Source organism: Chamaea fasciata, unplaced genomic scaffold, assembly GCF_029207755.1.
Source record: "Chamaea fasciata isolate MVZ Bird 193981 ecotype frontalis unplaced genomic scaffold, bChaFas1.0.hap1 SCAF_3, whole genome shotgun sequence".
NCBI classification, from domain to species: Eukaryota; Metazoa; Chordata; class Aves; order Passeriformes; family Sylviidae; genus Chamaea; species Chamaea fasciata.
The window spans coordinates 112,958,022-112,974,405 of record NW_027094088.1 but is presented as its reverse complement, the minus strand read 5'-3'; the positions used below and the strand labels follow the sequence as shown (position 1 = coordinate 112,974,405).

The 16,384-nt window shown below is 54.4% G+C and overlaps 1 protein-coding gene across 2 annotated transcripts in view; it reads left to right on the top strand.

Annotated features, from left to right (window-relative positions):
- Positions 1 to 12,407, top strand: part of SELENOI (selenoprotein I) — a 28,495-nt gene extending 16,088 nt beyond the window's left edge. The window contains exons 4-10 of one of the 2 annotated variants that reach the window (XM_066180167.1): positions 510 to 584; positions 1,336 to 1,598; positions 3,430 to 3,538; positions 4,986 to 5,034; positions 5,422 to 5,602; positions 6,376 to 6,558; positions 8,316 to 12,407. In XM_066180167.1, the coding sequence (XP_066036264.1) occupies positions 510 to 584; positions 1,336 to 1,598; positions 3,430 to 3,538; positions 4,986 to 5,034; positions 5,422 to 5,602; positions 6,376 to 6,558; positions 8,316 to 8,432 (977 nt within the window). In that variant the 3' untranslated portion in view covers positions 8,433 to 12,407. The remainder of the gene's footprint in view (positions 1 to 509; positions 585 to 1,335; positions 1,599 to 3,429; positions 3,539 to 4,985; positions 5,035 to 5,421; positions 5,603 to 6,375; positions 6,559 to 8,315) is intronic. The other variant, XM_066180168.1, reaches the window with a different exon arrangement.
- The last annotated feature ends 3,977 nt before the right edge of the window (positions 12,408 to 16,384 follow it).

Below are 16,384 nucleotides of genomic sequence, written 5' to 3'. Positions count from 1 at the left end.
CCCAGTGCCCCTTCGGGCTCCCTGATTGCAGCCAGCTCTGCTGGCTCACTGCCAAAGCCATGCAGGAGGAGGTGGAGGTGCTGTTAGGGAAGAGCAGGGTTTCCATTGGCAGGATGGGACTGGAGACTGGGCGGGGAATCCTGGCATGTTCCTGCGGGGGCAGGGAGTTGCCACATCAAAGGGGCTCCACTTGATGCTCTGTGAGCAAGTGACTGAGGAGTGTCCCTCTGCACACAATTCCATGGCCTGCAGTGGCACTGCAGAACTGGCCCCAGGTCTCAGATCCCATGATTTTGGAGAGCTGGGAACAAAGGACAGATATATGCTGGAAGGCAAAGTCCTCACTGATCCGGTTTTATGACCTGTTGTGGGGCAGCTCTGCCATCACATCCCACAAAGCTCACATCCCAGATTCTCTGAGTCCCCGTGGCTGTGCCTCTTGGGCCAAAAGAAACCCTCTGGAAGCACATCCTGAGCAGTCCTGACTCGGGTCTGTCTGATCCCTGCAGCTCCTGATCACCAGCACGTTCCAAACGGCGTGTGGATCGTGGTGGGGCTCCTCAACTTCATGGCCTACACGTTAGGTAAGAGTTTTCAAGGTCACCCACTCATGCTTTGGTTGTGTTGTCCCCTCTCTGAGCCCACGGGAAGTGTGAAATTCTGTGCTCTTGCCAGGAGCAGTTTCTGGGAGCTGCTTTGCAACGTGAACACAAGGAGGTTGTCCCAGAGCATCTGATGGGAAAGGAGGATACTGAAACTGACTTTGAGATGAACTGTGAAACTCTGTCTTGGGTCTGCTTTAAATAATCAGAGAATCCCAGAATGGTTTGGTTGGAAAGGACCTGCAAAATCCTCTAGTTCTACCCCCTGCTATGGGCAGGGACACCTTCCACTATCCCAACTTGCTCCAACCCCCATCCAGCCTGGCCTTGGACACTTCTAGGGATCCAGGAGTAGCCACAGCTTTTCTGGCCAACCTGTGCCAGGGCCTCCTCACCCTCACAGCCAAGAATTCCTTCCCAATATCCCACCCAAGTTCCCCCTTTTCCAGTTTGAAGCCATTCCCCATTGTCCTGTCTCTCCAGGCCCTTGTCCCAAGTCCCTCTCCGGCTTCTCTTGGATCTCCTTTAGGCACAGGAAGAGGCTGCTATAAAGGAAATACAAGGAAATAAATACAGTCTCATCAGACTGTTGCATTTTTCAGCCTCCCATGGAGCAGGGGGTGGGAAGCCCACTTCTTGATGGAGGGTGGAGGTGGGGAAAGCTGCTGCTCCCTGGCCCATTGCTTTGCGTGGAACATCCAGGACAGCTCCGTGTTCCTTCCCCTTTTCCCAGACGGCGTTGACGGGAAGCAGGCACGCCGAACCAACTCCAGCACCCCCCTGGGAGAGCTCTTTGACCACGGCCTGGACAGCTGGGCCTGCGTGTACTTTGTGGTCACCGTGTACTCCACCTTCGGCCGGGGTTCTACCGGCGTCAGCGTCTTCGTCCTCTACCTCCTGCTGTGGGTGGTCTTGTTCTCCTTCATCCTCTCCCACTGGGAGAAGTATAACACAGGGATTCTCTTCCTGCCCTGGGGATATGACGTCAGCCAGGTGGTAAGTACAAGCCCTGAGAACCTGCTGGGTGCAGCGCTGCCCGCTGAGGGGTGTTCTGCCGTGGATCCAAAGCCTTGTAAATCATGGAATGAGCCCATGGAGATGGACTCTGCATGACAAACAAGGCTTGAAGGATGGACATTGCCTTGGCTCTCCTCTCCCTGGTTCCTGCGTGTTTTGCCCACCGCAATTGTTGCTTTACGTAGTTCTCTACATGGTGCCAGTGTGGGTGAATTGAAGCTTAGAAGTTTGGGATGCCTCTTGGCACCGCCAGGATCTGGGTCAAAAATTCAGCAGAGGTCATTGGCTTGTTAATTGCTTTTCCTGGAGCAAAGATTCCTGGGGAGGTGCCCCTCCAGACCACAGTCCCTGGGCAGTAGATGTTGAGACTGATGGTGATGGGACCCCTTGGAGTGTTGGTGTGTCCATCCCTTCTTAAGGAATTCTCTGCAGGAAGCTCCTCCTGAAGAGAACTGGGACCTGGGGATGAGGCAGCTCACCTGGATTGCTGGCAGTGCCTTCCTCCAGCCCAGATTGCTCCAAGCTTTGTCCAGCCTGGTCTTGGACACTTCCAGGGATGGGGGAGCCACAGCTTCTCTGGGCAACCACCCTCATTGTAAAAAACCTTCTTCCATATAACTCATTATCTTATGTCCATTAATTTATCTTCTGGCTTGTCAGATGCTGGGTGGGAAATGCAGTGAGTTGGAAGGAGAGTTCAATTAATGCAGCCACATTGATTGGAATAATCCTGTCTCCTACTAAAAGGAGACCAGAGCTGGTCCCTGACTGTACTCTGATCCTTTCTCCCAAAATGTTGCTTAACCCAGGTCTTTGAGCTGCCTGCTGGAGAAAGGCAGGGGTGGAGGGCAGAGCAGCGTGTTCCACCCAGCTTCAGGGGACTATTAAAGCTGAAATAGCCCTGGTGAGCTTCTCCCTGTAATCCTGCAGCAGATGGATAAGGAAGAGTCCCTGAATGACCCCTCCAGGGTCACTGCAACTGGTGTAAAACCTGTGCTTTGGTCACCTCGAGAGTTCAAGGCTGGGCCAGGGCATCTCTCCTGCAGCTCCTGATCATCTTCTCATGGAATCACTGAGGTTGGAAAAACCCTCTGAGACCATCGAGTCTCAGAGGCATTTGGCACTGCCAAGGCCACCACTGGCCCGTGTCCCCAAGTGCCATTTCCATGCGGTTTTTATATTCCTTCAAGGATGTGACTTCACCACCACCTTGGGCAGCCCTTGCCAAGGCCTGAGCGCCCATTCCAGGAAGAAATTCCTGCTGCTGTCCCATCTGAGCCTGCCCTGGCCCAGCCCGAGGCCATTTCCCCTTGTCCTGTCCCTGTTCCCTGGGAGCAGAGCCCGACCCCCCCCGGCTGTCCCCTCCTGTCCGGGAGTTGTGCAGAGCCACCAGGTCCCCCCTGAGCCTCCTTTTCTCCAGGCTCAGCCCCTTTCCCAGCTCCTCAGCCTCTCCTGGGGCTCCATTCCCTGCCCTGGACACGCTCCAGCCCCTGCAGGTCTCTGTTGTCAGGAGGGGCCCAGAGCTGCCCCCAGCACTGGAGGTGTCCCAGCAGTGCCAGCACGGGGGACGGGCACTTCCCAATCCAATCCCTGCTCAGCAGCTCACCTTTCCTACGCCTGGTAACGTAGGATATTTGTGGATTTGTTTTATTTTTCTCCTTCCTGCTGGTGGGTAGGACTGAACATGTCATAGTATAGAGCTGCCTTTCCCTGGAGCTGCCTGGCACATGCGTGTGGTGCTGCCAGCCCAGGTGCTGCCAGTCTTGCCCATCACATTTCTCACCCCTGCTTGTCCTGTGCTTTCTTTCAGACCATTTCAATTGTCTACATAGTGACAGCCTTTGTGGGAGTTGAGGCCTGGTATGCACCTTTCCTGTTTAATTTCTTATATAGAGACCTATTCACTGCAATGATTATTGGTAAGAAACTCCATGTTGAAGCCTGTCTTTTAAACTGCACCTTTTTCCCAAACCCCCTGCTAATGACCTGCTAACACTGCTCTGTTTTCTGCCCCGGGCTGTTGTTGAAGTGACTAATTGAGGGTTGTTCTCACAGCCTGAGAACCTTTCCCAGCATTTCAAAACAGGGTTGTCTCCTGCAGAGTTATTTTGGAGGACTTAACTCTGCTCTGCCTGGGCTGACTTCACTCCAGAGAAGCTTAGTTTGTCTTCAGTGAGAGCCTGGGGATAAAACCAGTGTGATAAACCCCGAGTTTCCAGGGGATAAAGCCCAATGTGCACGGGGTGGTGGGACCTGGCTTTCTCTGGCGCCTCCCCAGCCTTGGGCTGGTTTGAGGGGATCAAGACATTTCTGTTTTGGTGCTCTGGGGCTCCCTCTCATCCTGAGCCCAAACACTGCGTGGGAGGGAGGTTGCAGCCATGGAGGTGGGTGGGAGCTCTGCTGTTTGGGGATCCTGCCCTCCATCCACCCACTTGAGCATTGCATCATCATCATCATCATCAAATTGAAATTAAAGGCCCAGCCTCGCTCTCCTGTGGTCAGTCAAAATAAGCCACTGCAAAAGGCAGAGCTGAGCTGATGTTGTTCAGTGCCATTTTCCTAATTCACAAGTTCTGCTCAGGTTATTTTCTGTGTCCCTTCAGGTCTTCTTTGTAATTGCTTAATTTTGAGTTAATTGGTGTGTTAAATCTACTTCTTGCACTTTTATCGGGTGGATGTTCCCAGCTTTCCTTTGACAGCTGGGTGACTTAACATGAATAATGAATGTGCTTTTCCCTATATGAAAAATTGAGCCCAATTCCCATACGGGGGAGAGGAGCTGGGTTATTAAAGCAGGAATCTTTCCAGCTCTGTTCACACACCTTCTGCTGGATAAACAGGGGAGGAGTTGTGCTGGAATATCATGGATAGTATTGATGGTTCTGATTGAGGTCAGGATTTTTCAGCTATCTGGGTGCTCTGTATCATTTATCCAGTTAAATGACAGCTTTTTGGCAGTGTGGGCCTCGGGAAATGTTTGCACACAGCCAGAGAAACAGCAAATTGCCTTTCTTGTGAAAGCTCTTGTGCTCAGCCATGTCATTTGAGGAGTGTGCACTCCTGTCTCATTAGAGTTGTATTATAATTAAGCTTTGTCACTGTTTAAAGCACAAAACCGAGCTCCTTAATGCAGCCCTTTCAAATGGAAATGTCTTCAACTTACAGCAGACTTTAACTTTTAATTACAGCTCTTGGGCCAGATTTGGGAGCAGCTACTTCCCAATGTGCTGAGCTATTCCTGGGGCACCCTCGGAGCTATTTCTGGTGCAGGGAACTTAAAGCAGAGCCCAGCCAGAGCCTCCTGTTCAGGGTGCATGGGGTGTCCCCTCTGCCCCGGGGCACTAATGTGGCACTTTTCTCTTCCAGCCTGTGCCCTCACTGTGACCCTGCCCATGAGCCTGTACAACTTCTACAAGTGAGTTTGTAGAATCCCAGGAGGGTTTGGGTGGGAAGGGACATGAAAGCTCCTCCTGTGCCACCTCCTACCATGGGCAGGGACACTTTCTCTATCCCAGGCTGCTCCAAGCCCCACCCAGCCTGGCCTTGGACTCTTCCAGGGATCCAGGGGCAGCCGCCGCTTCTCTGAGCACCCTGTGCCAGGGCCTCCCCACCCTCACAGCCCGGAATTCCTTCCCGGTATCCCATCTATCCCTGCCTTCTGGCAGTGGGAAATCATCCCCCCTTGTCCTATCACTCCAGTCCCTCTCTAGCTCTCTTGGAGCCCCTTCAGGTACTTACTGCAGGCAGCACCAGGGATTTCTCAGTGATTCCATGTTTTTTCATTTCTTTGCTTGTGTTTCAGGGCCTATAAAAATAACACCTTGAAGCACCACTCTGTGTATGAAATCCTGCTGCCCCTCGTGTCCCCAGTGTTGCTGTTCCTGCTCTGCACCACCTGGATCTTCCTGTCCCCCAGTGACATCCTGGAGGTCCAGCCCAGGCTCTTCTATTTCATGGTTGGAACAGCCTTCGCCAACATCTCTGTAAGAGCTTCTGCTTTATGCTTGAGGAACTGGAGAATTGGTTAAACTGAGTTGTCACATGTGCTGTGAGCAGCAAAGTGTTGATGGGAAAGGAGTTCCTGCCTCCTTTTGGGGATGGCTCTAAATAGGAGAACTGAAGTTTTTGGTCAAAATTTAATTTAGCTGCACAGTGGTAGAACCATGGGATTGTTAAGGTTGGAAAAGGCCTCTGAGTCTAGCTGTCCCCCAGCACTGGCAAGGTCACCCCTGCTCCATGTCCCCAGGTGCCACATCCAGAGGGTTTTTAAATCCCTCCAGGGATGGGACTCCACTGCTGTGGGCCTTTTCCAATGTTTAAAAACCCTTTCCAGGAAGAAACTCCCCCAATGTCCAACCTGAGCCTGCCCTGGCCCAGCCCGAGGCCATTTCCCCTTGTCCTGTCCCTGTTCCCTGGGAGCAGAGCCCGACCCCCCCTGGCTGTCCCCTCCTGTCCGGGAGTTGTGCGGAGCCACCAGGTCCCCCCTGAGCCTCCTTTTCTCCAGGCTCAGCCCCTTTCCCAGCTCCTCAGCCTCTCCTGGGGCTCCGTTCCCTGCCCTGGACACGCTCCAGCCCCTGCAGGTCTCTGTTGTCAGGAGGGGCCCAGAGCTGCCCCCAGCCCTGGAGGTGCTCCAGCAGTGCCAGCACGGGGGACAGTGTGACAGATGGCACGAGTGACCATCCCCTCTGCTCTGGGGACAAACAGCTGTGGCTCCCAGAGCCCACACGGGGCTCAAGCTCTGTCCTTGTCCCCTCAGTGCCAGCTGATCGTGTGCCAGATGAGCAGCACACGGTGCCAGCCCCTCAACTGGATGCTGCTCCCCATCGCGGCCGTGCTGCTCCTGGTGGTGTCCGGGCTGGCTCCTGGCAGCGAAACGCTCCTGCTGTACCTGCTGACCGCCTTCCTCACCCTGGCACACATCCACTACGGAGTGGTCGTGGTAGGTGACAGCTCCTGGGCTGGGCTGTGACTGGGATTGCTGCTGGTTGGGGCAGGGAATGCTCCATGTAAAACCGGGAATGTCGCTGGGAATGGTTCTGTGAGCCTGTGGAATTTGGGCTGGATTCCTCGTGAGAGGCTTGGGAAGGTTACATGGCGTTGAAAGGAACTGCACAGGATGTGACAGGGGCTGTCCTTCCCCTGGGGTGTTTCAGCCGAGTTGGAAACCAAGCACAAAATCCTGGAATAGTTTGGGTTGGGAGGGACCTGAAAGCTCACCCAGTGCCACCCTCTGCCACAGGCAGGGACACCTTCCACTGCCCCAGACTGCTCCAAGCCCCAGTGTCCATCCTGGCCGTGGACACTGCCAGGGATCCAGGGGCAGCCAGAGCTGCTCTGGGCACCCTGTGCCAGGGCCTGCCCACCCTCCCAGGGAACAATTTCTGCCCAACATCCCATCCAGCCCTGCCCTCTGGTAGTGAGAAGCCATTCCCTGTGTCCTGTCCCTCCATCCCTTGTTCCCAGTCCCTTTCCAGCTCTCCTGGAGCCCCTTTAGGCCCTGGAAGGGGCTCTGAATCTCCCACTGAGGTCTCCAAGGTGCTGGGAGAGCCAGGCTAGAGTTGGGATTTTCCTCCTGGGGTAAGTGGGAACACAGTAGCTCCAGGGCCTCCCCTGCTGCAAGGGCTGTGCACAGATCCAGGGGTTGGCTTCCTCCTCACGCTCTGCCTGGCTCCCTGAGTTTTGATCAATAGGGAGAACAAACTTGGAGAAGCCCAGAGTCCCACTGGGAATGCTCTGGGAAGCAGCTGAGGAAGGAGGACAAGGGGCCACATGTCCCAGCTGAAGTGGGGACACCCTCCTTGGGAAGCCCCTTCCCCTGGGAGCCCCAGTTCCACCCCGGAGCCTATGGAGCCGAGTCCCAGCTGTAATTACAGCCAAAGAGTAATAGCCAGGTTGCCTTGTCTTTCCAATTAGTGTAATGAGGCTTCTGTGCAAGAAGGATTTGGATTACTAAGAAGCTTAAATAAACTTGGTCTTGGAATCACAGCTGGAGATGGGGCTGAGCAGGTGGTGTAATCCTCCTGCCCATCCCCTCCCGGGAGATTCCCAGTGCTCTGCTCCTCTCTGCTCCCTCTTTCCCTTCCTCTGACTTTCCAAGGGCCCATCTGTGCCAGCTCCTCTTCCAGGAGGAAAGTCACTTTGAACTGAAGAGCTTTTAAAGGCTTTAGGATTGGGGCATAATCCCAAACTGCTCTGAATTTGGGAAGAATGATTAGGAATAAAGCCTCTGCCCTGACTGTGTCAAGCTCAGCCTCCTTTTGCAGGAAGTAAATTATCCAGCTCCCACTTTGAATGGATTCAGGAATATTTTATATCGATATCTGAGATGATCGAATTAATTTAAACAAAATAATAAAGGAGGAGGGTAAAATCCTGCAGGCTTGGGCTCAACATTCCCAACTCCTGCCCCTGTGGAGGGCAAGAATGGAGGGTGAGCCCGCTCCCAGAGAGACCAGGCTGTTATTTGGGAAGGTTGGGAATGGAGCAGGGCTGCTCCGTGTGGCGCCATTGCTTAGGGACAGGGCTGGGCAGGACATGGGCTGCGGGCAGGGGTAGGGTGGGGAGAGTGGGTGCCAGGGACCTAGTGAGAACATGGAGCAAGTCTGGGGCTCTGCCTGCTCTGCTGCTCATGCCTGGCAGCTGGGATAACTCCCCGGGATCCAGGATAACCCAATCCCATATCTGCCTCGTCCCCAGGTGAGCCAACTGAGCAGGCACTTCAACATCCGGCCCTTCTCCCTACGGAAGCCCACTCCGGACTGACTGGGAGCAGAGGAGGAGAAAATCGGCCTGCGGGCTGCAGAAGGACTGTAAATACCTGCTGCAAATACCTGTAAATACTTCAACCATCACCACAGATCCAAACTATCCTCTGGACAGGGCCAAGGACACGCGGGATCCGCTGCAGCCGGGGCGGGGCTGGGCCGGGCCGGGGCGGCTCCTGCTGCTCTTCCATCCCTGCAAGCTTCGGGTTTTGGGTGGAGTTGGAGGAGGAGGAGCCTTTCAGGTCGCAGTTACTGTACCTTAGACCAGCTGAATGTTCCCAGAGAAGCCTCTGACTCCGGCCCTTGCTCAGGGAAAGCTGCCTGGGGATGCAAATGCTTTACCTGAGCAAAGCATCTTGGCCTGACACCAAAACCAACACAGCTGATTTCTCCGAGGGCAGAGGGACATCCTGGTGGTCGGGGTAGTTCCTGGCTGTCCCCAGTCCTGCTGTCTGGACAGCCCCTGTGCTGGGCTGGTACTTTGGGAGCAGATGGTGACAGTTCTCCCACATTCTGTCCTGCCTTCCTGCTTTTGGGCAAACACTTGCTAGCACCTTTTTTTTTTTTTTTTTAAAAAGGGGGGAGAGAAAAAGACAAAGACACTCAAAACTTTGCAGTTCAATCCTAACGGGGGGGCTTGGAAAATCAAGGCTCAGTTTCCCACGGGAAGGGGAATGTGGCTTCTGCACATTGTGTGGTACCTGGGACCACATCTTGACATGTTCCTGTGTGTCCATGTGTGTTTCCAGTCTGGGAATGGGGTCTAGGCTGTGGAAGGTGGCTGAGACTGCAGAGCCAATTCTTCCCATTCCTACCAGCATGGATTTGCTGTTGCGGGTTGGCTCCGTGGGTCCTTTCCTGCTACCTGAGCCTCTTTTTCAGAGCCAGGAACAGCCTGGCCCTTCCCAACTGCAATTCCACTGCTAGGAGAAGCACCTGAAGCCTCATGTTGGTCATGTGTGCATCTTCAGGATGCTCCCAGGGGTGGGAACCTTTCCAGATCTCTTCGTCCCCAGCACCCGCGTGTCTCATCCAGGCATCTCTTTGTTTACTGTCCACTTGTCAAAGACGTGTTTGCGTTGCTTTTATTTTTTAATTTGTTTTTATAATTGAGTTCGAGTGGGGTGGTGTAGACTGAATGCTGATTTTCTTTCCTGCTGGCTTGATTCAATGAAGACCTGTGCTTGAATGAAGAGTGTAGCTTAAAGCCAGGCTCTGGAAAGGCTGCATCCGGAAGCGAACAAGCACAGCCGATTGTGCAGGTGGAACTACCACGGGAACAAAGTCCTTCAGACACTTGATTGTTTTGCAACGTGTGGCATCACAGCTTGTCCAGAGCAATTTCCTTCTGCAGGGGAAGCCTCTTCCTGCTCTGGGAAACCTTCAATGTGTAACTGCTATTTAATGCTTTTCCTTTTGGAAATCGGAATCACTGTCATGCCGACGAGGAGACTGGAAGCCCTGAGGTTGAACTCGTGAGTTTGTGGGTTGCTTGGTCAGCCCCTGAGCAGCCCTTGGTCAGTCCCTGGGCATGGCAGCCCCTGCTCACGATACAACCTGTGAGGAGCAACCTGGGCCCTTCCCAGGGCTGCCGTGTGTCGTGGGAGGCCCCACATCTCCATGTGCTCATGTGTCCGTACTGCAGCAGGGCTGGGAGAGGGGGACGATGGTTCTCGGAGTTTATTTAATAAAGTAGCTTCCTCCAATCCATTTTACTGATGTTGTACAGCAAAAAAACCCCACCACCTCCATGGACAAATGACTTGGGCTGCACCCGAGTTTTTGACTCCTGCTATTTCGTGGAATAGAATTATGGAGATAATTTAAGTCTTGCTCGCACAGGAATTAGAGGGCATTTTCAACTGGGACACAGCTTCCTGTGGGACTTGTTCAGATAGCAGAGCTGGGCTGGCAGCACTGAAAAATGTGGATGTTGGATGATTTTCTGTCTAGTTTTGTGTTTGCCCAACCTGGGAAGAATTGAGATGTTCTCTCAGGCTTTCAGCTGAGCTCTGGGCTCCCAAACCTGGCATTTGCCTTGTCCTGTCTCTTTCCATGGGCATCACTGGCCCCTGAGGACTGGGATGCTGCTGAGGCTGGGAGGAGTTGTCTGAGCTTAAGTCTTGGTGTGTAGGAAAAACATCCCTCTCCAAAACTGGAACTGCTTCCTCTGCACAGGCTTTATTTTGGGGGAGTTCTGGCTCTTTGGTGCCTTAATTTATTGCACCTTGAAGGTAGAAAAAATCTCCTTAAATCAGCGCTGGGCTTTGGGCTGGCTTGTCCCTGGTGAGGACAGGGATGGAGCAGAGCCCATCCCAGTGCCCAGGCAAATTCTGGGGAGGGGGGGGTGGTTCTCCTTGGGCTCTTAGGAATCCAGTGATTTCTGTTCCTGGATTCTGAGAGGGAAATAGAAACAGAGACCGAACCCTGTATGGCAGCTGAGAACCAACCCTTCTATTGCCCACCATGGGTTTAGGTCTTAAGAATTAAAGTGTTCCTGGGTAACAGCCCCTGAGGGGGACGTTCCAAGCCAGTGGTCACCGGCTGGGCTCTGTCCTTTCCATGGGATGTGCTCCTGCGGATGGAGAGGGCAGGTTCTGGCTCCTCAGCTCCTGCCTGGTGCCTGAGAGCTGATCTGTGTTGTCTCTTCTTCCAGGGATAGTGTTAGGTCAGGTTGCTCCAAGCCTGGGACACTTCCAGGGATTCAGGGGCAGCCACAGCTTCTCTGGGCACCCTGTGCCAGGGCCTTCCCTCCCTCCCAGGGAACAATTCCTGCCCAAAATCCCATCCAATCCTGGCAGTGGGAAACCATTCCCTGTGTCCTGTCCCTCCAGGCTCTCTCCAGCTCTCCTGCAGCCCCTGGTTGATCACGCTGGGCTTTGCCAACTGCCTCTCCTCGTACCCATCATCCACCTGCCCCAAGGCTTTGCCAGAGCCGGGAGCAGCGTACTGGAAGTGGGAGCTCCCGAGGCTCTGGGAACATCTTTTAGCTCGTTAAAGGGAGCTGACCTGGTGCCACCTCCTGGCCCATCAAGGATCTGCAGCTGGGAGTCAGAGCTGGTTTGCTCTCAGCTCCCGTGATGGCCCTAAACTCTTCTCCTCCGAGAGCATCCATGCCTGCTTTTGACAGAGCTGGAAAGTCCCTAGGGAAGGGGTGCTTTTGGGAAACCAACCTTGGCTCCTCCTGGTTTTGCCCTCCTCTACCTCTGAGCTCTGTCAAAGTAGTGGTTGAGGTGACACAGAGGCTGCTCTTGGTGGGACAAGGACAGGACAACAGGAAATGGCCTCAAGCTGTGCCAGGGCAGGTTTAGCTTGGATATTGGGAACATTTCTTTTTGGAATGGTTTGTCCAGCCCTGGGACAGGGCAGGGGTGGAGTCCCCATCCTTGGAGGGATTTAAAAGCCCTGTGGATGTGGCACTTGGGGACATGGGATAGCAATTTGGCCTTGGTTGTGATGGGAATAGTTGGACTTGATGGGCTCAGAGGGCTTTTCCAACTCCAGTGATTCCATGGTGACAGTGGGAGCTATGCTGACCTCTTTGCTTGTGGAAAAGGCCCTCTGGCCCATCCAGGTGTGGTCAGACCTGGGTGGAGAAGTCCCTAGGCTGGTCTCCAAAGAAGAGGCTGGGCCACCCCTGCTCCAGGAGCAGAAGTTCTCGGGGTAATTCCCTGCTGACCCTCCAAGGTGCCGATCACCTCAGCCCACAGCACCTGTGGAGCCCGTTTGGTCAGAGCTGGTTGGAGACCTTGAAATCTGCCCCCATCCCTCCCAGCCAGCAGGGACATGGCCCTGCTCCTGTCCCTTGGGCTGAAGGGGACACTGATGCCGACAGTGGCCCACCTCGAGGTGCTGTGATCCCAGGGGCCCCGGTGGCTTTCCCAGAGTCCAGAGTCTGGGGGTTCAGGTACTGCAGTGGGTGTGAATTCCAGTCTGTTCAATGCTACTGCTGAAATATTTATTGTGTTTAAGCCAAACAGAAAACTAATAAAGTTCAGTAAAGAATAAAATTTTCCACACCTTTTACTGGTGTTTGTCTTGTCTTTCTGCTGAACGTGGTGAAGAGGGAAAGGTGGAGCAGGGAAGGGGCTGGAGGGCAGTGGGCAGAGATGAATTCAGCAAGTGTCAGAGTGATTTGGGTGGGAAGGGACACTCAAGACCATCTCATTCCATGGGCAGGAACAACTTCCACTATCCTGGATTGCTCCAAGCTCTGTCCAGCCTGGTCTTGGACACTGCCAGGGATCCAGGGGCAGCCACAGCTGCTCTGGGCACCCTGTGCCAGGGCCTCCCCACCTTCCCAAGGAACAATTCCTTCCCAGTATGCCATCTATCCTTGCCCTCTGGTAGTGGGAAGCCATTCCCTGTGTCCTGTCCCTCCATCCCTTGTCCCCGCTCCCCTTTCAGCTCTCCTGGAGCCTCCTTAGGCTCTGGCAGCGGCTCTGCAGATCCTTCTCTTCTCCAGGCTGCACATGCTCAGCTCTCCCAGCCTGGCTCCAGAGCAGAGGGGCTCCAGCCCTTGGAACACATCTGCAGGATGTGGGGGAGCAGCTGGGCTGGGGAACCTCAGAGCAGCCCGAGGGACACAGGTGACAGCAGTGACAGGGGAAGCGGGTGAAGCTGTCCCAAGAGCAGTGGAGGGGGCTGCAGGCTGGTGGCACACCCTGAGCAGAGCCCGAGAGCCCTGCGGCCTCTCCTGTGCCCTGGGCCGTGTGCCTCCCCCCCGGGATAAAGCCTAGGTGTATTTAAGCCGTGCCTCCTTTCTCAGCCTCTCCACAGCTTCCCCTAAGCGGATTGCTGCGGTAGGTGTAATGGAATTAAGGGATTGCTACTGACAATAGGTTTTGGCAGTGCACTGGGTGCCGGTGGCGAGGGCCGCACCCACCTTCCTGGGACTGCCCCCAGTGTCTCGGGGCTGCCCCCACCCTCCCGGGACTGCTCCCATCTTCGTGGGGCTGCTCCCACTAGGCCGGTAACGCCTCAGTCCTGGAGAGGCAGGAACAAGCAAGGAGAGACACCACTGAGGTTAGGGTGAGAAGAGCCTCCCTCCCACAGGCCTCTGCAGGCACATGTTAATGTCTGAAACTCCACTAGTTCATGTAGTTGATGTTATCCCAGTTCAGCCCCCTTTTACCTTATTTGGATATTCTCTAGAATGTTCTCCCCTCTCCTGACCCCTATTGGCTCTGGTTTGCTGCAGTGCTCCAGCCCTGTTACCCTATTGGTTCCCCCAGTTGCCTGCCCCTCCTCTGCACCTCTTTTCCCTGTTCCCATTGGCCCTTGACTCTCAGATCTGCCCCTTCTTCCCACTATTTAGCCTTGTGCCCTCAGCCCTAATTTGTCTTTGTCCCTGGATTCCCTTTGAGGTGTAGTAAGCAGTTCTCAGATTTCCGTACAAAGACTTGTCCTTCGCCTCTTTCATCAACCATTCCAGCAAGTGTACTCAGGACCCTAAAAGCGCTGATTGCTCTCTGGGATTTATTGAGGTGCACCACTTGAGGTAAACCTAAACACGTAACTGGGACCCCTCCACTCCGGTAGCAGCACAGTGATCTCACTGAGCCCAAGAGCTGACAATCTTGGCACCTCCACTCCCAGTGTGGCTGGGGGATCCAGCCCAAATCCCCTCCCAGCCCAGCTGTCCCCAGTCCCTGGCACTCAGCCCTTGCAGCACACGCTCACACGGCCCAGCTCTGGCTCCTGTCACTGCCTCTGGCTCTGCTTGGCCAGGGCTGGGCTGGGCAGAGTTTGGGCCTGTTCCCCATTTTTCCCACAGGTTCCCAGCTGAGCAGCTCCAGAGCACAGAACCTGGCTGGGATCAACCTTCTCAACCCTCTGTGTGTGTGGCAGGCCAGCCTTGGTTCCCAGCGCTGCCTCCCTTGGCACCTGCCACTGACATTGGTTTCCCTGGATGTTGTGCTTTGGGGCTCCCTGCCCTCTCTGCTGGCCCTGCAGAGAGTGAAACTACTCCTGGAGCAGAGACCCTGAATGGAGCAGAGCCTCTGCTGCCACAACTCCTGCCACAGTGCCACCCCCCTGTCCCCTGCCTGACTGCAGCACACAGAGCTCCAGTCACCCCCAGCTGTGGCTGCCCTGAACACAAAGGAGACACAGCAGCACAGTCCAAATCAACTCCTGTATCAGCAGAGCCTGCAGGGGATGAGGCTGGAGCAGCCCTTCAGCCAGCTCTCCACGAGGGCTTGGCCCTCACATTGCCAGCAGGGTTGCAGCACCTGCACAGCAAAAGCCCCCACAGCTCCCAGGGCAGAGCCAGCTGGTGCCACCTTCTCCAGAGCACGGCTCCGGCGCCACCAGCCTGCCTGGACAGCACCAGCACTGCCCCCAGGGCTGCTGCACAAGGTGCTGGCAGACAGGATTCTCCCCATGGGGCATTCCAAAGGCTTTTGCTCAGCAGAGGGGCCAAGGGCAGGAGCAGCTCCTGCCAGGGCTGAGGGCTGGAGGGAAGGGCAGCAGCCCCAGGCACCCGAGCAGGAGCAGCTGCCCTGGACAGAGACACAGCACCTCAGAGACAGGGAGTGAAAGCACTGTCTGAGCCCCCGGGCAGTCATGTCACTGCTTTCCTGTACCTGGAGGCATAACAGCTCCTGCTGGGAGAACGGCCTCAGTTGATCCGGGAGGCTGCAATGAGGGAGGGAAGGATGATGCCCAAAAGCCAAGCAGCCCAGCTTGCAGCCAGCATGGAGCTGGCCTCAGGTCCCGCAGCCCTTTCTCTGAGCAGGACACCTCCTTGCTGCAGGAAAACTGCCTTTGGGGCACTGTCCATTCTTGTCCCACAGCAGCTGATCCAGGGGGTGCTTGGATTGCTGCCTTTGCCCTGGCCCTGGCCCTTGGGCCCAGGCTTGGCCACAAGGCTGATCACCCCAAGGTGTTGGAACCCTGGAGGCTGAAAATTTCAGGATTTCTGAGCTGAGGGGTGCTGACCCTCAGGAAGGCACCGCATTTGACTTGAGGCCTTGGAACAGACTTCCGAGATTGTGTGATAGCGCAGGGGTTGTGGGTGTGCATTTAGAGTGGTGACGTGTGATCTCACAGGGTGAAAACTTAGGTTTGGGGTTTTGGTGTATAGTGATGTGTGTGGGCCAAGATGGAGGATTCAGGGCATTGTCTGAGTTCTTCACCTTCTCCTGTCTGCTTCACGGATCTGGGTGGCTTTCTCTAATTGGGTGAAAGATGTCTGCATTGCGAACCTCAAATGGTCACTATTGGGTCAAAAACATAAATAATGTAGGTGTCACTTTGGTATTGGGTAACTGTCTCTTAAATAGCCTTGGTAAGAGTTAGAAACTGTCCATTTTGTCTCGTTTCTCTAGCTGGCAAGTTGGAGCTCACGCTGTAAATACTGTAAATAGATAAGAAATAATAAACAACCAAGACTGAACTCGACTCTACATTTACCGTGTCTTTCATCCTGACCTCGGCCGAGATAAAGCAGGCAGAGCTGTAACAACTGGCGCCTCTCGTGTGAGGAAAAAACACCTGCTAGTGCCAAGTCAGGACCTTCCTGAAGGAAGAAATCAGCGGAAAAGCTGGCAGCGGAAAGCTGGAAAAAAGGGTGAAAATAATCCCTGGGAAAAAGAAACAGCTCGGATCCAGGAACCCGTGTCTGCAGGTCAGCTAGGGGAACACCGGAGACTGAGGGAAAGAAACTGGCAGTAAAGTCAGGTAGGAACTTTTTAAAATACTCCTTCGGGGTCAATTCAGAGTGTAAATATGGGATGTGTAATGTCCAAGACACAGAAAGAAGCAATGGACAAGCTAGAGCCCATGATTAAAAATCACCCAGTCTCTGGCTCAAAAGACCAATTGAGAGACCTCCTATGCTGGGTACAAGAACAATTTCCAAAGGCAGATGCAGAAGTGCATTTTAATCCATTTCTGTGGGATTCCATCAGCCTAAGGCTTTATAATAAAGCCACTCTTAAGAACAGCAAGGCTGCAAAACTTCTCCCAGTATGCCGAGTAGTCTTGTAATAAATGAGA